This window comes from Leptonotus elevatus, chromosome 1 (assembly GCF_054856555.1).
Source record: "Leptonotus elevatus isolate MCC_2025b chromosome 1, RoL_Lele_1.0, whole genome shotgun sequence".
Taxonomy (NCBI): domain Eukaryota; kingdom Metazoa; phylum Chordata; class Actinopteri; order Syngnathiformes; family Syngnathidae; genus Leptonotus; species Leptonotus elevatus.
In genome coordinates, this window is record NC_141239.1 from 8,020,909 (window position 1) to 8,048,749 (window position 27,841).

The window sequence follows — 27,841 nt, forward strand, 5'->3', positions numbered from 1 at the left end:
GCTCATTCATCCGAACCCTCGCTGCCTTTTTCGACAATCCGCTCTCGATTTGTTGCGAGAGCGGTCGCTTTGCATTCTTTGCCAGCTGATTTCCTTCACGGAAGCATACTTTGCTTGCTCGCTACTTTGACATCTTCACACGCCCGCACCGTATGATCCAGCAGGAACCTTCAGCGGCAACTTACTCAATGCAGATCTTGATGCTGTCGCAATGACGTTGCGATTTTTGGGTTTTGTCTGACCAACCGATTTGAGGATGTAAAAATGCTGACATCGAGGGCCGGTGCAGTCGCCCTGTGAGGACCAATTTGAAATGTGATAGGTGATAGAAATGGGGCCATTGCTAATTTACACAATCAAGAAATATCAGTATATACCAGGGGTCACAAGGGCCACTTTAGGCCAAATAACAAAAATTATCTGTGATGATGAAGGAAACGGTGTTTTCAGTGTTAGTCTAATGCACTGAGGGTTCGAGTGATAATTAGAGCTGCACCATACAGAAAAATGTTTGAGCTATTATTTATTAATGTTTTACACTTATTTTCTGCCTTTTCTTCCTATCAATTTCGGACATTTTTTGTGGACATTTTATGGTAATTTTCGGGATCACTTCTTTTGTTTTTAGAAATGTTATGGTTACTTTTTGAACATTTTCTTTCCTGCCTTTTCTTAATTAAATTTTCTGACATTTTTGGGGGGTGGGTGGGGGGGGGGGTTCAGGGCAATTATATTGTAATTTTCTGCTTCCTTTTTTGACATTTTAAGGTATTTAAAAAAAAACATTTTCATACCTTTTTATTTATCTGACAAAATTTAGACTGGCATTTCTTTAAATATTTAATTATTCTTTTATTTATTTATCATTAATTAATTTAAAGATTTTCTATAAAAAAAATGTAACAACACAATATGTACCCAAAATGTTTTTAAATTTCTACTATTTTTTAAAAATAGATATATTCAATTAAAAAAAATATATAAATCATTAATACATTTAAAGATTATTTATCTAAAAAAACTAAACAAAAAAACAATATCAATACCATTTTTTGTTTTTAGAGATCCACAGGAGGGGTACTAAAGATCCACATATGGCTCGAGAGCCGCAGGTTGCAGACCCCTGGTATATACCTACAATTTCCATCCATCCATCCATTTTCTGTACCGCTTGTCCTCACAAGGGTCGCAGGGTTGCTGGAGCCTATCCCAGCTGGCTTCGGGCAGTAGGCGGGGTACACCCTGTACTGGTTGTACCTACAATTTAACCACTGAAATCTCAACAGGTGTTGGAGCCCAACGGCATCATCAACAGTACCCAGAAGTGCCAAAATGGGGGATTTCGACCCCTGGTTGCCCGCCATTCATTTCAATGGGGAATTTCGACCCCCCAAATATTGTACTCAAGTTAGAGTATGCTTGTAAATGTTCTCATTCGTTCAGGTGATTTCATTCTCGGGGCACTGAATTGATCCCAACTTGTTTGCTACACCAGCGATCGTACTCTCAAACCAAGTCTTGTTGCGTAAAACCGATGAAGCCTGCTCAGGTGAGAGGCAAAACGTCTTCCCAATTGCAATCGATTCAATGACCTGAGACTCAAGTAAGAGTAACGTTTAACGTTACATTAATGAATCAAGTAAAAGTAGTGGTGCTCCACTTTATTTATAGATCACTTTAACAACAACCATCACTGCAAACAAAGTACTAGAGTAAAAAAGACATACTGTACAAAAACAAAGACAGTTAAGTTATAAAACCATCAATTAACTTAAAAACAGTAAACACAATAAAACATGCATGAAAATAGCATTATAGCAGTGAAAGGAAATGTAACTTTCTTTCTCCAGCGAATCCAATAAAAACAGCAGGGCCCCCAAAATTGAACCCTGTGGCACACCATACGAAAGTGGGGCACACCGGTAATCAGCTAAGGCTGACACAAAAACCTAAACCACTCTAGAACGCTACCACTAATGCTCAGCTCACACACAAATGTTACAGACAGATACAGGCGCGTTATGCAACATGCCTGCCATGTTGCGAGTAGTAACGTTGCAATGATGACATCATACGAGCCACCAGCACAACTGATTCTCAAGGCCCCCCGTTAAATTGTCGTTGAAGCCTGACTCGAAGTTCATCGCACTGATCTCAACGCCTCTGGCGCGCTCGGCCCCCGCGCTCTCCCTCTGGTGCTTTTCCAGCTGCGCCACGAGCAGGTGATGTCACCGGGTTGAAGTCAGGCAGGCAATCCCCTTGCAAGGTGATGAGTCACCTGTCACGAGAAGCTACGTGGTCTTGCGGGTTGCACAATGCGGCCCCGGAGGTGTCATGTGACACCTCACCTTGCAAAACAACCTTTGTTATAAGCTCCCAGAAAAAAAACAAGAATCACATTTGTTAACATGATAGATTATTTCATGTCATCGTTCACAATCAAAAGCCCTTTTATTTTTTTTTCTGTTAGCTTAATGCTAACACATAACATTAGCTCGGAAGACTCTAAATTGTCCACTGTGTGACGTTAATGACAAGCGTCGTACAAAATGGAAGTGCAGGCTTGTCATCAATCTGTCAACGAATGTACAAATGGACAAAAACTACGTGAGACTGGGAGGCGTGTCCCCAAATAACATTTGATCACTAACGAGCTATGCAGGGGACATTCCATTCTTTTTTTATTTATTTGCAATGTTGACGTATTGTCATTTCAGCCGTCTATTGTTCTGAAAAGCAGGCAGGACAGATCCGAGACAACAAGTTTGACAACCCTAATTTGAAAACGTAATTTTTCACTTCAAATCCTAATTTTCCCGAGCACTTTTTAAAACCCTGAATCACTTATTTGAAAAGGAAAAGCCTACTAGAACAGCAGAACTTTATTTGGGGTTAATCAGAGACACTTTAAATGGTGGCCGCCGTGTGCCGACTCGCATTTATCATGAGTTTGAATGTGATGGGTTCATTCTCAGCACAGCCACGTCCCAGTTATGAGGGTGTGCACACTTGTGCAACATTAGCTCAATTGTTTATTCTAACTTCCTCTCTCGAAAATATTTTTCTTTGATTTTATTGAGTTGCACAGGTTCGTAGTTTTGGATTTTTCAATCCAGTTAGTTTTTATTTTATTTTGACTTTTATTTTATATTTTTAATTCAAAAATTTAGTTCATTTAAATAATTGTTTTCATGGCAAATGTTTTCAGTTTTAATGTTTTTTTTTATAGCTATATTTTAGTTTAGTTTTTATTAGTTTTATACGGAAGTGTTTACATTTTTGACTGGCGAGTACGTTCGAATGTCTTTAAATATGGTCGAACGTACTCGGATATACTTTCGAATATACTTGTAGGCTAAATGCTACAAACATATTTTCCCATCATGCAATGGGGTATTACTTGGACATGCACAAGTGGATTTTTTTTTTACCCACATTATACCAAAAATAAAAATTAAGTCAAAAATATTTATTTGTAACTTTTATGATTTATTATTATATCAGCAAAGCATGATTTAGATTAGACATTTTTTAGCATAATGCAACGGGTTATTATGGCATTATGGGAAAATATGCTATGTTTGTAGCATTTAGTCCACAAGTACTTTTGAACGTACTCCGTAGTAGTTTCGAACGTATTTGTGAGTATGTTCAAACTTATTTTGAGTACGTTCGAAGTTCGACCATATTTAAATACATTCAAACGTACTTGCAAAATAGGTTCAAACATACTCGCGAGTACATTCAAACATACTCGCCAGTCAAAAATGGTTACTCCACATTGGCATTTCCATGCTTCTGTAGTTTATTACTTTTATTTTTTTTTTAAGTCTTGTTACAATAAGATTTCCTTTAGTTAGTTTTCTTAAAAGCATTTGCGTTTTTATTTTATTTTAACTACATTTTATTCAAAATTATTATTATTTTTTAATGATTTTAGTTTGATTTATTTTGTTAGTTTCAATAACTTTGGTTATAGGTGACATTAACAGTGCAGCAAGTTTTGAAATGATTGATCTTGCTCTCATTTCGTCATACGACAAAAATATAACATTTGAACAGGGGTGTGTAGACTTTTCTATCATGTGATAAAACTTGCAGGAGCTGCCAACAGCACATTCAATACTGTGCAAAAGTCAACATGGTGTAGTATAATAGGGGTAATTGCGGTGGGGGGGCGGGGGGGGGGGTGGGGTGGGGGGTATGGTGGGGGCTAAAGTTTAAACAAACTGCAGAGTGGTGATTTAAAAATAGCCCAAAAGAGCAAATAGTCAGTAGTGGATTCCAAGTAAGACCCCGCCCCCCCCGAGGCTTGTGGGCCCCTGCGAGTCCAGTTGGCACTGTGTGAAAGGTTGCGCGGCGTGTGACTCAACAGCGTGATACCTTGGAACTGTGGCTCATTGCAAATCGGGGCGGGGTAGCGCAGATCATCCCGCTTGAGGCTTCCGGCAAAAAAAAAAAAAAAGAGAGAGTCCTAGAAAGTCTGCTGAAATTGTAGGTTAGAGTTCATGCGCGGCCTTTTATCTGGGACGTTCGAAAATAGAGCCGAATTCCACAGTGGCCGTGCATAGCGTGAAGCGGGAATAATGTTGCAGAAGCTTGAGAACAAAATCGGCACATTCTTCTGCTGTAAAAGTCAACGGTAAATGTTAGCTAAGGAATATGTCACGTCGCGCAGGACGGCTTTCAGCAAAAGGAGAATTAAAAAAAAATAATGCAACAAGACATGAAAGCGTGACACGCATCAAAATGAAAATGAAAATGATTTGGTGCACTCCACCCAAAAATGTCTTTCGCTGTTACTTCCCTAATTATAATGCAATAATGCATCCCGCGCGACTGTCATGACAAACCTTATCAGCAACAAACACTGAATTGGAACTGGAAGGCAAATTCCATTTAAGGGCGGATTGTCACATCGAGTTTGTACATTTAGGGTTGCAAAAACTGCAGACTGAAATATTACTTGAGTATCATTACTGGAAGTAGTGAGGAGAGTAATAGCATTCTGGCATATACATATATATATATATATATATATATTAGGGGTGTGAATTGCCTAGTACCTGGCGATTCGTATCACGATTCATAGGACACGATTCGATTCGATTAATCCCGATACAAATCTATAAATTGCGATATATTTTTTTTAACTCAAATTTGGAAAATACGAATCAGTAAACGTGTACATGTACACTGTAAGATTTGTATGAACATTTATTTATTTATCTGAAAATTCAGGCTTATAACTGAGCCACTGCATTTAGCAAACAGGCACTGAAATAAAATATTAAAGCTTAATGTTGCATCAATATAACATTCTTCCATGCTTAATGTGTGAATCCTAACCCTAAGTAAGACGTTTTTGTTGAATATTCCCATAAAAAAATTGATGTTTAAAAATCGAATTGATTCGAGAATTGCGCGCTGTAATATCGCGATATATTGCCGAATCGATTTTTTTCGAAACCCCTAATATATATATATATGATCACAATTTTTTGGGTACTGGGGGAATTCCAGTCGCAACGCAGCAGACACGTCCACGTTGAAATTTTGCAGTAATAAATGTAATAATAATGCATATATATTTGTGGGGACCGGGGTCAAGTTGTATTTTACAATTTTGAAAATGTGCAGAATTTCACAAGTTACTTCATGTTAAAGATTCGATAGCTCGTAATGGGAAAAGAAAAATGCACTGGGATGTTACCAATGTCTTACAAATGCAATTATGCCATCTAGTGGCATAAAAATGACCTCAATACAAAGTAATATCACACTCGTTTTGTTTTTTATTTTTTTTACAGTAAAGTACATCTTTTTAATTCGACCTCAGTTTTATGAATTATTATGAAATTACTGTCTCAATGAAAGTTTAACATTTTTTCCCCCACTTTTATGTTAACAAGAGTATGAAAACTTAGGAAACATTTGTATTGCACATTTAGATCTTTACTCAACGCTTAATATAATGACATATGTTGGTTGTACATAATGTTTTACATTTGTGATGAAATGTTTTCCAGTTTTGAAACACGACTTTCACTGCGGTCGTTGTGAAGGCAAGGCAGCCCCCGCTGAATCACAAGTGTGGTACATTTCCACTGGAAGCAAGGTGCCACTGCAGTCCATTCACTCAGGACCCCCCCCCCCCTCATCAGCACATTCCAACACAGTGACACTGTCATTGCCACGCTGGATTGTCACACGGTGGCACATTATTGCGCAAGCGTGCTCGGCACGTTGCAGGCCACTCAGTGGACACTTTATTAGGTACACCTGCACAAGCGGAATGAGAACGGCATCCAAAGTTTTGCATGAATTGAATCGTCATGATAATAGTAATTATTATTATTAACTCATTCGCTGCCATTGACGGCTAAAAACGTCAAAAATTCATTTGAACTATTTCTATTAGTTTAGCATCATTTTCCCTCTTTTGTTAACAAGAGTATGAAAAGCTAGAATTGTTTTTGTTATTGCACATTTAGAACAGATATGAAATTTGTGATTAATCGGGAGTTAACTAGTGAAGTCATGTGATTAATTATGATTTAAATTGTAATCACCTGACGCCCCAAATTTTTAAGAATCTTTTCTTTTTCTTCATTCACTGCCATTGACGGCGATAAACGTCGAAAATTCATTTGAACTATTTCTATTAGTTTAACATTTTTTCCCACTTTTCTTAAGAAGAGTATGAAAAGCTAGAATTGTTTTTATTATTGTACATTTAGAACAGATATCAAATTGGCGATTAATCGTGAGTTAACTAGTGAAGTCATACGATTAATTACAATTTAAAAAAATGATTGCCTGTCGCCCCTAATTTTAATAATCTTTTTTAAATTAATTTAATGAGTTAATGTAATAATTAGCCATTCATTTTTTTGTACTGTTTATTCTCTCTAGGGTTATTATATAACGCAATTATAAAATTATTATTATTAGTAGTAATAGTTATAATTAACTATTCCAACTTGAGGGTTTTTACCATCTAATCAAGGTGTTTTTCAATGCTTAATTAAAAATAGTAATAATTATAAAACAGGTTTTTAATCTTAATGGGATATTCCATGGTTAAATGGAAAAAAAAATGGAGACTCCATTTGTTGACTTAGAATACTTGCACAATACAGTCAGCGGAAAAGTTGGTCCCCTTTTTATATTTCTCATTACGTAATAAATGTTGTGATGCTATTCCAAGTAACAGCGCGAGCTATTCCTGCCATCTTGGCATTGCGTGCAACTGGAGAGGAGAAAATCAGGTCCTCCGGTCGCACAGAAACAAAGTGAGAAACACCCACGAGGCCACCGACAGAGAAGGAAAACAAAGCAGGCCTTTTCCCGAAATAGTAACGCGACTCTCCCAGCAGCTAAAAGCGGGCTTTCTGCATTTACATGTCTGCTGTGTGGTTTTAACAGCCGTGGCGAGGGACGCCCAAGGTTTTTCCAGCCCCCGGTCACATGCACTTTAATATACAGTACATACACTATTTGCAAAACGTTTGGGATTTTGGGGGCTTTAACTTGATGACTTCTTTAATAAGGAACAGAATGGCAAAATTATACGACGTATAAAACTTGACGTATGTCAAGTTTCAAAGCAAAGCCGTTCCTCAAACAAACCTCGTACAGACAGAAGCATTTCAAGACTTGCGTGTGTCCAAAAGAAGACGCTGAGGACGTGTAACGGCTGTAATGCACATGCCAAGTCTGGGGTGGCGCTGTAGCGCAGCCACAGGGAGTTAACAGAAAGCGTAGAAGAAGAATCAGCCATGAAGAATGGCTTTGCGTGTATCAAAAGCACATGAAAAAGACGAACATAGGAAAAGTGACAATGGCGGGTGATTCAAGTACGACACCGCTTGTTGAATGTGGAAATAAATATAATGAAATAAATAATAAAATAAAATAATCATTCAAAATATTTTGCTGCAAAAGCATAAGCAAGCTAAGCAAAACGACTACGACTCGGCTATCCTGCATCTGTTTTGGAAATGTTCTTGTGCTCGCAAGCTATGCGAAGTCATTTGCAAATTTATTTAGGACAATATCTTTTGTAATTTTGAGCATTCCATACCGAATGTTTTGTTTGGATTTTTGAACTATGACAATTCATTTGAAAAATAATATTATTTGATTAAACTTTTAAGCTTTATATTCATAAATGTAAATGTGTAAAGTCGAAACCAATTTTTTTTTTTTTTAAAGAGATGGATGTATATTTACAGTCCATCTCTACTTCCAAAAATAAGAAGGCTATCAAGACCTTAAATTTGTGTTCTCATTTTGGTATTTTTTATATTTCTTAGTTTAAGACCCCTGGCATATTTAAAAAAAAAAAAAATGTTGTAATATTTTTTTCCCCTTTACTGTTATTGTGAGATTGTTGTGTACTGTGATGATGTTGCTTAATGTTTGGCTTGTGATTTCAATTTGTTAAATAAAGCATTTAAAAAACAAAAACAAAAAAAGACACGGCTATCCGCCATTGTTGTTGACAGACTGACGGTTCGCGCGCACTCACGCGACAATGCGTCGTCATCGAGTGGCGTCCATTACGTCATCACCGGAGGAGTATCCTGCATACGGTGTCCAGACGGACGCGTACGGGGGCCGCGTTTTGAAATCTTTCCACTCTGGAGCCCGCTTTCAAAAGTGATCGGTTTCAAGCTCCGAAACCGCGCCGTCGTGTGGACGAAAGCGGCCTCAACGGAAAGAAACTTGTGAGGATACATTGAAACTGGCTTTCGTGTGGACGGGGCCTCAGTCTCTCTGATGCTGTACAGTTGTGTTCAAGGACAATTGTCATGGTCTGTGTTTTTGTTTGTTTATGGGTCATGTTTTCCTTGTGTGTCTCCCTTTGTCAATGTCTCGTCAAGTTTTATTATGTCCTCCTATTCTTGTCAACCCTGGTCCCTGGTGTTACCCAATCAGCTCCCTAAGCCACGTGCGTCTTGTTCAGGTGTCTCTCGTTGTCTCGTTACTATGTGTATTTAGTTCCCTGCTTTCTTTCAGTTCTTGTCGAGTCATTGCCTGTGACTACGTTTACTTTTAAAACCAGGGTTTTGAAATGCCATGTAAACACGCGCAATAACCCGAACATGCTCTTATTCGGGTTTCTAAAAATGGGTTTACCCCTTTCATAACCGCAATACTGGTTCATATAAACGCAATCCGGAATACCTCGAATCAACGGGGCATTGCTTTTTGTTGTGCGCATGCTCACAATTCCTTCTTCGTCTCCTTTTCCTCTTCTTGGCTTATTTGCACCCGCAAGGAATCTTGGTCTTTGTAGTAACGACGTGTATGCGCAGCGCCGTCCTACACGGGTCTCGCTTAAATACATTGATTTCTCCGCGGCGTATTATGGCGAAAATGCCACAGTTTGTGACACGTTAACTATTTATATGAGAAAGACACGACATCACTCGTAATGCTTAAACAATGTTTATCTCCAGCTTGTGTTCAATAATACACGTCCGTGTAGGAACATTAGCTGACACACACCTAGTTCCGCTTTTTCCAAACGAAGTAAGTCCATGCTTCTGGCGCGTACCGACAAGAACCGCACTTCTGGAGCGAGTAGGAAACAGACTACTTTTTTTTCTTTCTTTTTTTGCCTGGTCAGTGACATGAATAGAATGTATTTTATTGACCGTTTAAAGTTTAAAGAAGCGGAAATGACGTCCATTTCTGTCATGATGATGTCCGTCCTTCACCCCCTTACATAGGATTGTTCCAGAAACCCGAATTCTGACCATAATCCGAATATTGTTATTTTATTTATTAAAATTTTATTTTTGCCAAGTACCCTGTTTGCCTTTTTCTTAATTAAATCCCCTTTTTAACGGCCTCCTTGGGGCCTCAATCCCACGCCCCAACCTTCAATTTTTATTTTCATGCATTGCGAACACTGCAGATCATATTCTAAATCAAAACATGAAGAAACAATTGTCAAGTTTTGAATTGCTTTTAAGAAAATGCAAAAAAAAAAGAAGTGTGCTGTATTTTTCTTTACTTTATAAACTTAACATTTTCTTGGATTTAGCATTCCTTTGACTCATTAAACTAATATTTAGTCGTATAACCACGGTTTCTGAGAACCGCTTCACATTTTACGGAACGGCACTTTTAATATCACCCCATAGATTTTCTATTGGATTAAAGCCGGGGATTGAGCTGGCCACTCCATAACTGCAATTTTGTTGGACCAAGATGACTAAGACTATTTTTTTAAACTGTGGGACTTTAAAAGGGCTTCTTGGCTAATAGATTAGCTTCAAACATGCATCTTTTAATTGTCACAATACATTAGAAAATTTAGTTTTTAAAGGTATTAATTGTGTACAAAACATAATGTAGTTATCAAATTCATTCTGGACAAAATACCTTTTTTTTTTACTGCTGAAAATAGCTCAATGAGTCAAGTATACCTTAAAGGTTTTGTGCTAACACCCACTGCTATTTAGAACTGTTCATAATTCACTCCTAGTTCCAGTTGAGGAAAAAGAGCCCCAAAGCTTCACTGTGGAAAAAGTTTAACCTATGGTCTCGTCAGACCGCATTACCCGCAAGTTCAATATTGGTCTCATCAGACCGCTTTTTTTTTAATAGTAGAAAAAAAAGAAGATTTAGAGTATCTTGATTTCATTTTTTGTTTTACATCACAAAAAAAGTGACATTTGAACAGGGGTGTGCAGACTTATTATATCCGCTTTACCTCTCACCCGCATTACGAGACCGTGAACAAAATAACACAAGCACAAACAGACTGCATTTCAAGCACCAACACTCTGACACAACACATCTTTATTGAGATATTAGAACAATTATGAAAACGCTTGACTCGGTTCATCTTCATCCAAAGGCCGGCCCGTATATTAATAGTCAAGACGTTCCTCAAAAAGCAGATTTGGACAGTTACTCTATCAAATAGAACAGTTGTACAGTAAAGTTGCTTCATGGACAGGAATGATGACACGGCAGTGGCAAGCGTAACATTTCATAAGAGGTTTACGGGAATTATTGCAAATAAAAGGGAATTAACTGTTAGAGACAAAAAAATAAATACAAATAAAGCGATAACATTAACTGCAGAAAAGAGAAGCACCAAACATTTCCAACACAGACAAAAAGATGGCACAGTACAGTATTATCAAAAATGACTTTCTTCCTGCAAATAAAAACACGGTTGTTCTCCCAGTAAGTGTTCTTCAGAATACAAAGGCAAGCACACAGTAAGGCTGTAAAGAGTGAGAGACGTTTACTCCATTACATTTTTTTTCAACAGACCACCAGAATGCAGATTAATGTGCATGTTTTGCACCACTGGTACAGTTCAGCATACAGTTTGTCAGGTACAAAATTGGATGATAAAGCGGAGGGTTAACAGGTCATTTGTAGATTAGGTCCAAAAATAAAATATTAAATGAGCATTTAAAAGTTGAATTTAATAATACAATTTTTATCGGATTATTTTAATTATAGTTCCACTTCCAGTGGTGCCTTAAGGTTCGAGTTTAATCGAACATGCTCGATTTTCACCAGAAAAAATTACACTCAGATATATCATACTGTAAAAAAACACAAAGTAATAGCATTTAATATCCACCAGAGCCGCAAAACATAATTGCCTGTACCGAATATATAGTCCTTACTTGTTCTTCTTCTGCAGTGTCTATTTAATTGGCGGTTGGCAAAAGAGTTTAACGGCACATTAGCGCCGCCAGCTGATATTGTCCTTCCACTGCAAGGAAGCCAATGTGAATCGATGGCTGCCGAGAAGTTTGCTGCCGTCATCTCACAATTTTAACAAAAAAGTCAAGAAACTCGTATCGCAAGGCACCACTATGTAATACATTAAATGTATATGTAAAACTTTATTATCATTTATAATCAATTGAGCAATTAAGCTACTGAATTAAATAAATGAATAAAAAAAAAAGAAGACATTTACATTAAACAATTTTACGGAGAATAAAAATAGCTAAATTAATGCAATAAATAACAGAACAAAATGGACAAAGCTGTCAATTGGTCAAAAAAGAATCAAGAGGAACATATTTAGATGATGATTTATGCTGAATGCACTTTTTTATTTGTATTTTACACTGACACAGCTGTCACCATGGCAACCTACATCGGGAAGCGGAACGCCGGAAACTCAAAGTGTATCAAAGTTGACCATTTCAAACTGTAGCCAGGTGAGCCGAACTGCACCTTTTGTTGGAATAAGTACTGGAGCTGGTCTTAAAAGGCCGCATGACACGTTTAAGTCCAAGAAGTTTCATGTCATCGTTACACAACATTAGAAGCGTGTCAGCTGACGAAGGCATCTTTTCCGTTCTGAACATTACGTATAGATAATCATCTATTATACAGTGAACCCCCATTCAATTGAGGATTTTCATTTTAGTAGGGCCTGCAGATGTTTTTTTTTTTTTTTTTTTTTTTTTAGGCCAATGGGAATTTGGCAGAATAAAATTCCGATAACCAACTAATTGGGCGATCAATTCAAAAAAATATCTTATGTCTAAAATGGATAGACGGATAAAATAACTTTTTTCAACAATAGAGAACATTTAATTTAATTTAGGATGAACATTTAAGTGTTTATTTTCTCCAGAAATCGTACGATTTTTGCAGAGCTAATATCGGCCGACTAAATCAGGCCTAGTTTTTACACTATACAAGCAAATCTGAATTTGTGTAGTACCACATTGTGCCACAACATGGCAAGTATTTTTTTTTACGCTTGGTTTGTGTTAAAATAGCAGTTGTTAGAAAGTTTATCATTATTGTAGCATTTATGCTAATTTCGCTTCATCTGTATCCATTACATGTAACTGAAATGGTTTTGAAAAAAGTATCCTCCGTGATAAAAAAGGGGCTCACTGTATATAATCTCCAGAGCAAAAACGGTGTTAAACTATGAAACACGCTTAAAAAGCAAACTAGTCTGAACCTGACGTTTCGAGGTGAAAAACACCTCAATATCAATTACACGGAATGTGGATTGTCATGGCCGCCACGGTAACGAGCTCATCTGAAAAAAAACCTGAATCTGCAGCCATCTGAACCGGATCGCAAGGGTCAAAAGTGCTCAAGTCAAATTGTAGCAAAAAAGGGGGGCCGCGTGAACCTGCTGAGAGATGATAACAGTCGCTGCCCATTACGAGAACTCAACGAAGCTGACGACCACCAGTGACACCAGGAAGTGCCTGTTGTCATGGTAACGCATGCAGCCAAAGGCTTGCTCGTGGCCACAGAAGCAGACCCAAAAGTGGCACAACAATTAAAGACTTGAGTGTTGGCTCTGTACAAAAAGACATTTTGGAGAAAGAGAAAAAAAAAAAAAAAAACGAAAACATAGTCGCGTCAGTAATTTGTTAACACAAATAGACGAAACGAGCCCGCGGTGATGCTTACGATCACCATCCACCCCTCACACTCCTCCCGGCAAACAGAACACAGCAACGTTAATAAGCCAAAACGGACTCCCATGAAGGCAGCTTGGCGTCCTCCTACAATATAGTGCAGGGTTTTTTGTCCTTAAAGGGATTGTCTGACGCGGGGATGCCCATGAGGAGAGGATCGGTTTTGGAGTGATCGTTGCAGTAAGTCATAAGGTCCGCGGACGCCTTGGATACCTACAACCAGACCAAAAAATAAATAAATAAATAATTCAAACACGGCATCTGGATTGTAATGTTCGCCGCCCGATGCTTCCGCCACCAAATTTCTACAGTATTCGACTTGCTGTATGTTGTCGTGTATTCATGTGTGCCTGTTTGCTGAGGTTTTTGTCCCCCTGCAAATCCATAGTGTGCTTCCCCAACACGAGCTTAGTCTGGGGGTGTCCGTCCCCCCCCACCCACCCTCACCTTTCCTCATGTTTTCTTTTCATTCGTTCTGTACCCTGTCAAGGCGCTATCTGTGACCCCTGCACGATCTGCGCAAGATCGGCCATCTTGGATCGCTAACTACGGCAACAACACGGGAACAAAATACCTTCATATGCCTGCGCCATATTGCGCGTTCGTAAAATGATACATAATTAAAAAAAAAAAAATGACAAAGTAACTTTTGATCCTATACGTTTTAAAGATGAACATTTTACTTTTGACCCCATTATATTTCCAGTGAATCTGCATTGTGTGTTTTAAATGACCCCCCCGCCCCTCACCCAGTCTCAACCCCTATGCTAATGTAAAACCCGAAGATGTTGTCGTCGTTTCCGGAGGCTGGGTAAAAGGCGGGCTACAAATAGTTTCCAGTTGATGTTTTCTGGCGTCGTCCTGCTAAATTAACCAGACACGGCAGGACAGGATTCAAGCACGTCTCTCTTATTTAACTCTCTTCTCGAAACGAACTATAATTACAGCATGTGTCAAAATCGTTTCTATTCGTATAAGATATGCTTGGGTACTGAACTGCTTTGCTTAAATTGAAAATAATAATAAACAAAAACAAACGTGCACCTCTCCTGTACCTTTCGCAATGTCTGTTTCATTTTGCGCGTGAGGACGTGTTTTGACCTACGTGGTTGCCGTAGTTAGCGATCCAAGATGGCCGATCTTCTGCACATGCGCGTCACAGATCGTGCCACTGATGGCCATTGTTGGGGTTTTCTGTTATCTTTTGGGGTATACAGTTGTGTTCATATGTTTACATTAATTACTCTGCCATCTTGAAGTAACCTGGCATCGGTTATTTAACAATATTGCACACGTGAAACGTGAAAAGGTCTTATATAGCCCAGGAGAGTTTTTGTAGTGACTGTACCTTTATCCTCTCGATGTTGGCTTCTATCTTCAGCTGCTGCACAGTCCGCCTGGCATGGGCGATGTTATTCGAACTGTGAGCCTTTGAAGACATCCTGGCTGGGCAATCAACACTGGATAAGACAATAGCAAGGGACACACTGTTAGTATGGAACATAACACCAATATATCAAAAATCCTTAGAGATGAGGTACATAATTTACAAGGGAAAAATTATCACGGCATACCCCCAAACCATAAAATGTCAAAAAATACTTTGCAAAGTTTTGAGTGGAACGTATCTACTTGTCTATCGTGAAAATATTGCTGAAATTGGCAGATGATTGATTTTTTTATTTCATATATGCATGTTTTTCCTATTAAGTCTCACCAAAAATCATTTTCATTATTTCGATAATATAAAATTAAGGGCTTTCACTTAATTTTTTAATTTAAATTCTTATTTTTTTATTGAAGTGTATACAATTTTATTTTATTTTATTATAATTGTATATTTATTACATATTTTATGTTATTAAAATGTATTTAAATAATTGATTGTTAAATTAAATTTAAGGGCTTTCACTTGAATTTTTAAAATTTAAAATTATGTTAAAATTATTCAAATGTACTACATTTTCTTTTCTTATAATTATATATTTATTATATATTTTATTTGATTAAAATGCATTAAAATAATAGATTATTAAATTAAATTAAATTACATTTATTGGAGCCAAAATAAGTGCCTGTTAGTACTTTCTCGAGGTTCAGGACCTCTTATTGCTAACTCCCATCAACATTTGTGCCAAGTTTCCACTATCAGCTAACAATTCTTGCTTTCTGGTGGAATAAGCTGAATGAATGACCAGAGGATAAAAAAAACAAAAAAAAAAACAGAACAAGGTCTGCACGCTTGTTGTCATGCTGAGCAGCTGAAGGCTGTAAATCAGCGAGCTGGCCGTGGAAAGAAACAACACTGTCGGGTTAATGAACGTCATTTCACCTTCCACACTTCCTCTTGCTTCATTGTTCCCAGAAGTGACATTATTTCTCTGGCTCGGCGCCACAACTCACAAGCTACTTCATTATGGACATATGCGCACCATAATTACATCCAATATAATCATTTGACCTCTGAAGAAATTGTTTGCAGTGGTGTAGCAACTACTTTGTCACTTTCGTTTGCAAGATACAGCAGAAAAATATCACAATAAAATAGCGTTAAAACTGAGCAAATAATGGTATAAATGTAGAATTTGAATGTCGTCTTTATATTGCAATACATGGTGGATTAGTGGTTAGCAGGTCTACTCCACAGTTGAGAAGTTCTGAGTTTGAATCTCAGTTCTGTCCTCGCCCTGTATGAAATTTGCATATTCTCTCCAGGCTTGCTTTTCACCGAGTTCCTACCGCATGCCAACAACAAGTAGGTTAATTGAAGACTAAATTGCACACGCGAGTTACATTCCGGGCCACCCGCTAAAGGTGGAAAAAGAAGCCACGTTAATAAAAACATTTTTGAAATAGTTTTACATACAAAAACACATTTCCATTTATAAATGTTTTTTTTTGTTTTGTTTTTTTACTATCACCAGTTTGCAATAATATTTACTTGGATATTTGTGTTTCATTTTATTTTTATATTATATATTATTTTTATTTTATTGTGTTATCTAGGGTTTTTTATTGTGTGGCCTAGGGTTTCCCCCACAAAACTTGCTAAGCCTGGTGTTTATGGAGGACCAAATCTGACAAAATTAAAAATAAATAAATGAATAAATACATGAATAAAAGTGAAAATAAAAACGGATACATAAAAAACTATAATACAAAAAAAGTAAGTATAAATGGAAATAGAAACAACATACATACGTAAATACTGTATATATACACACACATTTTATATATATGATCACTAGTTTTTTTGTACTGGGGGAATTCCAGCAGACACGTCCACATCGAAATTTTGCAGTAATAAATGTAATAATAATGCATATATTTGTGGAGACCGAGATCAAGTTGTATTTTACAATTTTAAAAATGTGCAAAATTTCAAAAAGTTACTTCATGTTAAAGATGAGATAATAATATAGGCTTTCACTTGATTTAGTATATATATATATATATATAGTCCTAAAGAACTAAAAGTAATAATAAATAAAAAACAAGATTAAAAAAATCAATATATAAATAAATGTGGAACTAAATACAAAAATCAATATATAAATAGAATTAAATATCAACCAATACATACAAATACACTGCTCTCACATTTTATTTATTTTGTGCTGCAGACGCACAAAATATGATTCAAATCAAGCACTTTTAGTATGCTTTTTGTGGGGGTGCCAATTCCCAACAAATTTCCACTATTTGTGTCAGGGCTGGCGCACGTTCACGTTCAATGTGCCCTAACGAGGCCACATTGTTCATTCAGTCTGTTTGCCCAACAACCTGACAGTTGCAAAACTGACACAATGGCAGAAAACGTGCAGGGATTTTTTTTTCTCCCTTCACACAGAAACCAAATGCAAGGTCAAGATTCCTGCACCGAACAGCGGACGTGTGTGTGTCTGGAGGGGGAGCTGCAACAGGTTGAACTTGTGATTCCGCTTCCTGCAAATCATTGACAGACCTGATGGGAACAAGCCCGGACACATCCAACATGGCATGTGGGAGCTGCGTGCCTTCTACTTGCGCCGTTCCTCCCTCCCTCCCTTGCGAGCTGACTTCCTCTAACTGCAGTTTCTCAACACAATGGTACGCACATTACTTCCTTGAACACATTCTGCAACATACTTTTCTTCTTGAGACACATTCCGCTTACGGCAAAACTATTCTTATCGGGCAACAGGAAACTTCTATTAAGGCCTCCCCGCGGTCGTTTCTGGAGAAATGCACGTGGGGAAAAAACTGTTTATGGACAGGATAACGTGAACGAGAGGAGGCTTGCCAAAAGAAGAGAATCATCACTTTGGCCTGGAATAGTGCACATACTTTTGCAGAAGAGAAGAAGTCAACTTGTAGAAATAGGAGAAGGGGCTTTTAGAAATGTGACAGGGTAATTAACGGCAAACAGTGACAGTAGAGGGCCAAGTACTATGGAGGACCAAAACTGCCCAAATTTAAAATAAATTAATTAATGAATAAAAAAAATTTTTTTAAATAAAAAATGTATATAAAAATATAATTCAAAAATTAAATACAATAAACTAAATATAAATGATCAAATCTGCCAAAATTAAAAATAAATGAATGAATAAATAAAAATGAAAATATTTTTTTAATATAAAAACTTAATTCAAAAATCAAATACAAAAAAATAAATATAAATGAACAAATCTGCCAAAATTAAAAATTGCCGCCCCTGAGATGGATAAAAAACGCATAATTGTGCTGCTTAACTCATATTCCATTAATGCCATACTAAGAACTAGGGCTGCATAGAATATGTTTTCAATAAAAAATGTTTAGGGTAGACTTCTCCCTTATTAAAGCCTCCCTTCCCCCCAATAAAATCCAGCCTGAAAACAAAAGTAAAAAACAGGAAGCAAAGTAATTTTTTGGCTTGGAAACACCCGAGTAAAGACTTTTTTTTTCATTGTCTGCAATAACAAGCGTGAGACATGGAAGGGTCTACTGTAAGCGCACATAGCAAAGTGAACAGTCATCAGTGGGAAACGCTTGGCGCTTAGTCACGAAGGCGAGGCGGCGGCGGAGGTGAACAGGGCACCACAATCCTTTCATCCACACAGGATGAGTGAAGGAGTCAGTCTTGTCATGCAAGCTTATTGAGAATAACTCAAAGTCTGGGCTTTGGTCAACTTTTGGCAAAGCTTGCAGACTTTTTGTTGCTTCACATGATGCAATGTAAAATGATGTGAGCATCACGTGTGCTAAAGAAAACTGCATTCTGCTGACTTGGAAATGGGGGGGGGGGGGGTCCTTTGTGTTTTAAGTTGCCTTGAGAAAGACGCAGGAAACAATGGGATCATGAGAGGCCAGTTTTTCTATCCTATGAGAAACTGGCAAGCTGCACTGTAACTTGAGAACAAATACACAACTATTCGTTTTCTTCTCTCGGGCGCCCAAAGTGCGGGAAGGCTTCAATGCCTCCAGGCAACCATTTAGCTGGCAGTCCAAGTGCGCAGTACCCCCCCCCCCCCCCCCCCCCCCCTGTGATGTGATGCCAACAGCTACTCGCGCCACTGCTCCAATTAAAAGTGCAATTGGAAGGCATGTTTGAGTGTTTGATGCAATATGTGCATGTAGAAGCCTTGCAGGGAGAAAAAAAAGTGAACTCTGAGGATCAGAAATAGACCACCTCTTGCAGCCCACTCTTGCAAACACGCACTAAGCGCACTCGCACACACAAGACATCCTGGACCACCATAGCAGCGCTGCCACACTGCTATGTTGTACCTTACACACACACACACATGCGTTTCATTAAGTCTGCGTTCAAAGAGCGAAGAACAGAGAAGCCTTATGACTCAGTGCCGTTAAGAGCAACACTCCAAAGAAAACTCTTAAATTTTGCTGCTGACTAATACAAACAGCAACCGCTAAAGTGTAAAAGAAGATGCAGGCCAGTCTCGTGTACAGTCTGTGTGGTCCTGCAGGGTACTTTAAATACTTTCTTCTTCGTCTATATGGTACCCGATGGCGAACATTTGCTACATTGACGGCAATTTTTCCAATCTCGGACAGCGTCCCATAATTCTCGATTTGACTTGAATTGTTGGAAATTTTGCAGCTCTAGTTCCCGCCAACCTTCCGCTGAGGCTCAACTCTTCTCATTTTCAGGGATTTAAGGAGTAGGTAGTACTTGCAGAGAATTTACGGAATTTCTTTCTTGCTTCTGCCATTTTCTGTGTTTGTAGTTGCGAGGTAAGCAAAAGAAGAAACTTGCTCTGTAATGTCTGTTGCCAGAGGTAAGGATACATTTGGTGATGAATTGGAGACACGCATGACCTTTGTCTTTTAAAAGTTGATGCTCAAGCCCTTGCTTTTGCCAGAGTCCTACGCAATTTCAGACATTTTGGGCACCTTCCTGTGATGTTGGTATAAAGGCCGTATCATCTCAGATATTGGTCATTTGCCTCTTTCAGATGGTGCGCCAATGCCTTCGGGGATGTCGTCAAGACTTTGGAGAATGAATTCACCATAGAGATTGAAGAAATCACATCCTTATCTGACTCGTAAAATTCTGACCCATTCGTTCACCTTTCTGTCGGATAAGCAGATTGCTGCCGTCTGGTTTAGGTAAAAGATTTCTTATGATTCTTAGATCTTTGTCATCAATTCCAATGAACTGCTTTTTATATAGTGCTTTTAATGACAATGGTGCCCAAAGCGCTTTACAATGCCTCACATTCACCCATTCACACACTAATGGTCGACTGCTGTCACACAGGTCCACAAGCAGAAAATCGGGGTTCAGTGTCTTGCTCAAGGAGACTTCGACATGGTCACCACAGGGGTGAGGATCGAACCCACAACCTCACGGTTTGGAGCCGACCATGCTACCACTGAGCCATGCCACCCCATAAGCTTCTTGAGTATCACTTGGTTCTGAACCTTATCGAAAGCTTTTTTTTTTTTTTTTTTTTTTTAAATGTTGTAGTGAAAGGTGCTTTCCAGACTGCGGAAGCTAGATATAGAGTACTGTGTGAGAGTCATCACCGGTATGGAGTCATTGAAACATTCTAGTGCACAGGTGTCAAAGTCCAGTCCTCGAGGGTGGGAATCCTGCATGTTTTCGAGGTTTCCCTACTCAAACGCACCTGATTCAATAATCATTATCAGGCTTCTGCAGAGCTTGCTGTTGATCTTGAATATGAATCAGCTGTGTTGGACGTAGGAAACCTTTAAAACAGGCAGGACTTCGGCACTCGACAACTGGACGTTGACACCACTGATCTAGTGCGATTGGGAGGCTGAACCCCAGAGCTTTCAGGGAAGAGTATGATGACATGTTGGAACGCATTCTTCAATTTGAAGGTCAAGGTCCACTGAGTTGCCAGACAATCGACTAACAAAGAGATCTTACGGCATTTGCTTTGTTCAGTTTGCAAGGTAGGCGAGAGTTGAGACAACATGCTTCACCATGACGACACACCTGCTCACAAGGCCCTGAGTAATTCCTGGCCAATGAGAACTCTGTCGTACTGGGGCACCCTCCCTACTCACCCAACATGGATCTTGTGATCCCCCCCCCTCCCTCTTATAAGCTTAAGGGTGTCATGAATAGGACCCGAAGTTGTGGACAACCGCAAGATGGCTCAGATGACTCAGCTGCAGAGGATCTGGGAAGAATCCTTAGAGTGCATGAAGGCGTGGCAAAGAAAGCTGGGAAAGTAATAATAATCCATCCATCCATCCATTTTCTGTACCGCTTGTCCTCACAAGGGTCGCGGGGGTTGCTGGAGCCTATCCCAGCTGGCTTCGGGCAGTAGGCGGGGCACACCCTGAACTGGTTGCCAGCCAATCACAAGGCACACAGAGATGAACAACCATACTCACAATCACACCTATGGACAATTTGGAGTGTCCAATTCACCTGCCATGCATGTGTTTTGGAATGTGGGAGGAAACCGGAGTACCCGGAGAAAACCCACGCAAGCACGGGGAGAACATGCAAACTCCACCCAGGAAGGCCGAAGCCCGGACTTGATCTCACAACCTTTGCACTGGGAGGCGGACGTGCTAACCAGTCAGCCACCGTGCCGCCGTAATAATAATAATAATAATAATAATGAATTTTATTTATAATGCCCTTTACATCGCAAGATCTCAAAGGGCTACACGTAGAGAAGAAAAACGACGTGCATTTTGTAGTTATGAAAACATCTAAGAAGGGGGACCAGAGGTTCTGCTAAAAAGAAATGTCTTAAGAGTTCTCTTAAAACAGTCAATAGATTGTGGTGCCCTCAGTGTGTCAGGGAGGGCGTTCCACAGACGTGGTCCTCATATTAGTCCTGGGTGTGTGGTGGAGGTAGGTTTAAGTGGGTAGAGCGGTGGGAACGTGTCCGGCTTTGTGGACTGAGGAGTTCTTTGAGATAGAGTGGGGCATGACCAGAAAGGCATTGGTGTGTGAGGAGGGAAACCTTGTGTTCAACCCTGGTGGAGACAGGAAGCCAGTGGAGTGAGCGGAGGATGGGGCTAATGTGCTCATATTTGCGTACTCTCATCAGGATTCGAGCTGCAGAGTTTTGGATGTATTGGAGCCTCTGCAGGCTCTTGTTAGGGATCCCGTTGAGTGCGTTGCAGTAGTCCAGTCTGGTGGAAATAAGGGCGTGGACCAGCTTCTCGGCATCGGAGAGGGAGAGGATTGGACGGAGTTTAGAAATGTTCCGGAGGTGATAAAAGGAAGTCTTGTAGAGGTGGTTGATGTGGGATTCAAAGGTGAGCTATATCTTTATCTCCTGCAGGCAGGTGGTGTGACGGTGATGAAAAGGGTGTGGCTGCAGCAGTAGTAGCATTGACGTATAGCTGTGTGTCGTTGGGGTAGCAATGGGATGAAAAACCATGGCGGTTGATGACATGGCCAAGGGGAGTGAGGTAAAGGGTGAAGAGGATGGGGCCAAGAACTGACCCCTGGGGAACACCGCAGGGGACTGTGTGTAGGTTTGATGTAGAGTGGCCCAAGGATACGTGTTCTGTCCGATTTGTCAAGTATGACTGAAACCAGCTGAGGGCAGTGTCAGTGAGTCCAGAGGTGTGGTGGAGCCGCAGTAGGATGCCATGGTCGAAAGTGCATTCGACTCCAGGAGGGTTACTTTAAACCCGTAGTTTGTAAGGTAAATTTGAAATCGATCTTTTGTGACACACCTAGCTAGCATTTATCGCATTTGACTGCTATTACAAAAAGTTTTTGAATGTTTATAAATAGGGGGAAAAATCTAAACCTCCTAGCCCTATGTGAAGTAATTTCCCCCCCTCTCGTTAAAGCACGAGTTAACCATTATTAACCACTGTTTTGGGAAAGCCGAGTGACATTTCACAGGACACACCCAGGCCTGGATTACTGCTGGACTTGTTGAATCAAAGTAATCACTTAAATATGACCTGTCAGACAAAGTGAAATAAGCAAGAAAAATCTCAAAAAGAAACACCCCATGCTAAGTAATTCAAGAACAAATGAGAAACAAAGGCCTTTGGGACTGCAGCAGTTCACGGTTATCTACAAATGGGGAAAACTGCGACAGGTGAACCGTCTTAGAGGTTGTCGATCAACTAACATTACTCTCCAAGATTACAATGATGACTCACTTAATAGGCCACAAAAAAAAAAAAGAGAACTGATGATTCACAAGACATTTAGAGAAATATTTTACGATTAAACCAAAGTTAAACGTTTGTAAGGTGTGTGGCTCATTACAGCTGCTGTAAAAAATTAATTAAAGTAGAGCATTTGATCGAAAAGGAAATCATGCCAACAATAAAACATGGTGATTGAAGTAAAATGGTCTGATGCTGCTTTGTCTCTTCAAGACCTGGACGAATTTGGATGTTTATGGGTCAACACACTGCCATCAGTTTGTGCTCTTGGGTTATGAAACACGAAAAGAAATGAAGCTTTTGGAGAGGCCAAGTCAAAGTCTGAACTTAAATCCAAATTGATGCTTCAAACAATTCTTGTCCAAATTCCTCCCCAAGCTACGGGGAAGACTCATTAGCAGTTATCGCAAATGCTTGATTTGAGTTAGAGCTGCCAAGGTTGCCACAACCAGTTATTAAGTTCAGAGAGCAATTATGTTTTTACACGAAGCCAAGTTAACTAGGTTTAGATTTTTTTCCATCAAAATTATAATAATAAAAAATGCATTTTGTATTTACTTGGGTTGGCTTTGTGAGATAACAACATTGGTTTGATGATCTGAAACATTTGTGATAATCAAGCAAAAACAACCCAAAAAAACCCCCGTACTTTTTCATGGCAGTTTAGACTGACTCGAGGCTCCTGTTATACTTGTAGAGTTGGTTGACAGAAGACGGTGAAAGGTGCGAAGGACAGTGCTTTTATACAGAAACTTGAAATCTCACTTCAAAATTAAACGAGCTGAATTGGCCCCTTTATGCTTTGTAGGACTATAAGGTCAGGTTGAGGTTAGGGTTGACAAAAAGGGAGCAGCAGATATCTGATTACGCCAAAGACCTAATTTAGACAGAAGTGAGATTACAATTAATTAATTAATTAATTAAACTTTTTCAGGGTCATGCCTTGCTCCCATTAAGCCAGCAATGCCCATGGATCTCTTATAATGGGAATCACTGGGTTCGTATAGCCAATGACACATGAGTTTGAGTTTAGTTGATTAAAAGGACAGTAACATTAAGAAGATGGCTGCACCAGATTTAGCACAATGCTAGTTTGCATCTGTAGACCCCGTAAAATAAGATAACAGAGCAAGTTAAAATTACATGCAAACAACATACAAATTTACGGCATACCGCTTTAACATGGTTAATAAATTTTAAGTGTGGGATCTAAGGACGCACCTAGGTATTTAACTTCTTCGACATTTTGAATCATAAAACTATCAGCATAGATGTTTGTTCAGCGTGAGGTGGGACTTGTTCAACCACTCAGTTGCTTTAATCGTTGCACGAGATAGCTCAGCTGCAGCAGAATTTGCATCGGAGCCGTGGGTGAAAAAAAACAAAACAGTGTCATCACGACATTCACGTTGTCACAGATGGAAGGAAGGTCATTGATGTACAGATTGAAGAGCAATGGCCCGAGTATGGACCCTTGAATTAATACCCCTGTAGTGCACAGTCTAAAAAAATGTTTATTGTTTATTTTAAACACACTATAAGATATGATTTAAACCAACTAATGGTGTTTGCGGAGAAACTCAAATTCAACATTTTGGTTAACAGTGTCGAATGCCTTACGTCGCTCCTCGAGGAAGTAACAACAAGCTGTTTGGGTGGAGTGTCTGGATCGAAAACCGAATTGCATGGGATGTAACATGTTTCTGTTGTCAAGGTGCTTAATCAGCTGTTCAGGAACAATCTTTACAATTACTTTAGAAACTGCCGGAAGTATTAACTAATTGGTCTATAATTATTGATATCCCTCCTGTTTCCTGATTTAAAAATAGGTATTACAATTGCAGATTTAAGGGAGGAAGAAAACACACCTTCTCTTAATGATTGATTAATTAATGCGTGTTATTGGTCCTGAAAAGACATCTTTATAGTTCTTTAATACAAGCAGGTCAAGTCCCCATGAGTCTTTAGCTTTTGAATTCGAAAGAGATGACATCGTTTTGATGATCTTATCTTCATTCACGCATTCCAAGTCCAGTGCGGCCGCCAGAGTTGGCCGTTAAGTGCTGCTCTGTATTTGAAGGTCTGCTCAGCTTTAGGATCGAGGTCAGGAAATAGTCATTAAAAATGTTTGTAACCGTTAAGCAGCCCTTTGCGGTGATTTGCATTCGAGGTGTGAGCACATCATTGTTGCAGGAATTTAGGTTTTAAGTTCTATGGGTCCATTTCCAGTCTTCCGTTCTCTCCCAGATAAATTGTCAACGCACTTCCATATCCTTTTACTATTCCCTTTGGCTTGTTTTATTTTTTCCGGAAATAAGTTTTGCTCTTCTGAGCTGTACTATAACTTGTACTGAGGCTTTGGTAGATCAGCCGATCAGTCCCTAACCTTGACTTGAGGTGCTTTTTAAGAGCAGCGTCTCTATCCTTAATCGGAAGCCATAAATAACCTCTCACTGAGCCATGGTAAGGTTCTCTTGCTTTTGAATTTTTGCGAATTTGGAAAGAATTTGAGTTATTGCATTTTAAAGTACACCCTACAAGCCTGCTTGGTGTCTTAGCCACGAACTAGATTATTTTGGACAGTAGTTTTTATTTCAGTGTCACGCTTCGGAATAAATGTTCTAAAAGTTTTTTCTCGATTTTAATTTCTATAACGAGTCCTAGAGAGTTGCCTTGAAACCAACGTTAGGTTATGGTGTGATAAACATTTGATTAGATTATACATTTTATTTTTTTAATTTGTTAGTAAATATTAAGCCTTGTAATGTTTTTGTGGAGCTGGTTATTCTAGTGGGATTCTTTACCATTCGAGTTAGATTAAACTATTTAGCAAGGTGTCTTATCTTGCTGGAGCGTGTTTTATCGAGCCAATTTAGGTTGAAGTCACCCAGAATAATAGTTTCCTCGTTGAGACAAGCTTTGAGTACATCCTTGATTGATGAGTTATTATTGGAAATGACATTATGTCTCACTGATATGGTTGCAAATGTCACACTATTTTTGTAGGTGACAAAACCACAGCCATGTCGTCTACACATCCTGCAGTGGAGATGATCACTTGGGTGTTAGAAGTTTTTTAGTAAAAAAATAAATAAAAATAATCATAATAATAATAAAAAATAAATAAAAATAAAGTTATTTTTTTTTTATACACACTTTTGAGGATCATTCCAAGACTACACAATAACACCCTTTGCGCCGCTCCACCACAATAAGTAGTGATGCCTCGACTTCGCGACTCAATTTACCTGTATAGCAAATTGAACTTCCATTTGTCCAGTTTAATAAATGTCTGAAAGCGTATCGACACCTGTGGCTCTAACGTGAGTCCCGTAAAAACTTGTAAATTGGGGTGCTTACAAGTCAAGATAGAAAACCCTCCGTCACCCACATTTACAGGTGATGACAGTTCTCTCCGCACATCTGATGGCAGTTTGCCTCCGTGTGAAATGGTGTCAATTAACTGCACTGTAATCACCGCTCTTGTCCACAAACTGTTTTTTTTTTGTAAGCACGTCAAAGAAAGTTCATGCGAAATGTTTCTAGGTCGTCCAGAACTTCAAAAGGTGGACCGTCCCGCTGATCCCTCCTTCTTTGCACGCCACTGCCTGTACATCTTAAGAGTCTCTGTCTGGTAGATATGTGTCTTCAAGAGGCGGGGCCTGGTGCGGTGGCATGTGAGACTAGTAAGTCGGCATGAGGCATTACGGTACTCTAATTGCTCCATTTTTTTTTCTCACGTCACTCAGCTCTTAATACATGCATTGCTTAAGGTAAGTGACGAACTGCGTACGTAAGAAATGCCAAGATGGAGTCTAGACTGACGTCTGCTATTTTGAACAAAGGAGAGTTCAAAGGTTTGGACGCAAGCCACGAAGCAGTGGACTGGTTGCCGCGTTTGCCGCACACAAACACACACACACACACACACACACACATCCTCCCTCTCATGTGCGCCCCTCCCAGTACAAACTGTGCAAGAAGGAGTTTCCCAGTCTGAGGGCCAAGCTAACAGTAGCCTTCTCATGCTCCCCGTCGCCAGTCAGCACTTTTCCAGCTGAGTGAGAAACCGTCGCCAGCTACACCTTCCACATGACCCCTCGGTTCACATCAATTCTCGACGCTCTTCCCCCCGTTGTATAAACAACGACTTGTTCTTACTTGGTTGCCCTGTTTATAAAACTTAGTAATACTCAGTCATCAGTCTTGTTGTTTACGAGCCAGAGGGGTTGGTGAGACTTTTCTCTGTGAGGGACTAAATTGTGTGGCCAATGGTGGTTCATGCTGTGAGAACCGCCAGTGACATCATTACTTTCCCACCAACGAAAAAAAAAAAAGAAAAAAAAAGAGAAAGCAGTTACTGTTTATGGCTGTTTTCTCTGACATTAATGTACAATTGTCTTGACCAGAGACTGGGAGAATTCATATCAGGAATAAGTTCCACAGCTACTTAGTATTTTTTGTGACATGATGCGGGACATCGGAACAATCAAAAACACATTGTTTTATATATAATCCTTCGTGCAATATTCAGCTTAGCTTTAGCAAAGCATGCCAGGCCGATAATTTAAGGGTGAACAGATTTTCTAAATTAAAACTGGGACGGATAGATCTAGAAAAAAATTCACCAAATTTCATTGCTTGTCAATCTTTGTCAACGGGGGTGGGTAAGGTCGGTGGGAGTGCGGGGACGGGGTTGGTTGGTGGGTGAATTGTCAATCGCTAATGCTAAATGCTATCTTGGTAGACAGTTCAACAGCGCTAAACAATTCAATGCTCTCACC

At 39.2% G+C, this 27,841-nt stretch overlaps 1 protein-coding gene across 2 annotated transcripts in view; it reads right to left on the bottom strand.

Annotated features, from left to right (window-relative positions):
• Positions 1 to 10,798: 10,798 nt before the first annotated feature.
• LOC147180564 (guanine nucleotide-binding protein G(I)/G(S)/G(O) subunit gamma-12-like) overlaps positions 10,799 to 27,841 on the bottom strand; it is a 53,355-nt gene continuing 36,312 nt past the window's right edge. For both annotated transcript variants that reach the window (XM_086087880.1, XM_086087889.1), the window contains 2 exons: positions 14,794 to 14,905; positions 10,799 to 13,658 (listed from right to left, as the gene is read on the bottom strand). In XM_086087880.1, the coding sequence (XP_085944006.1) occupies positions 13,533 to 13,658; positions 14,794 to 14,886 (219 nt within the window). In that variant the 5' untranslated portion in view covers positions 14,887 to 14,905 and the 3' untranslated portion in view covers positions 10,799 to 13,532. The remainder of the gene's footprint in view (positions 13,659 to 14,793; positions 14,906 to 27,841) is intronic.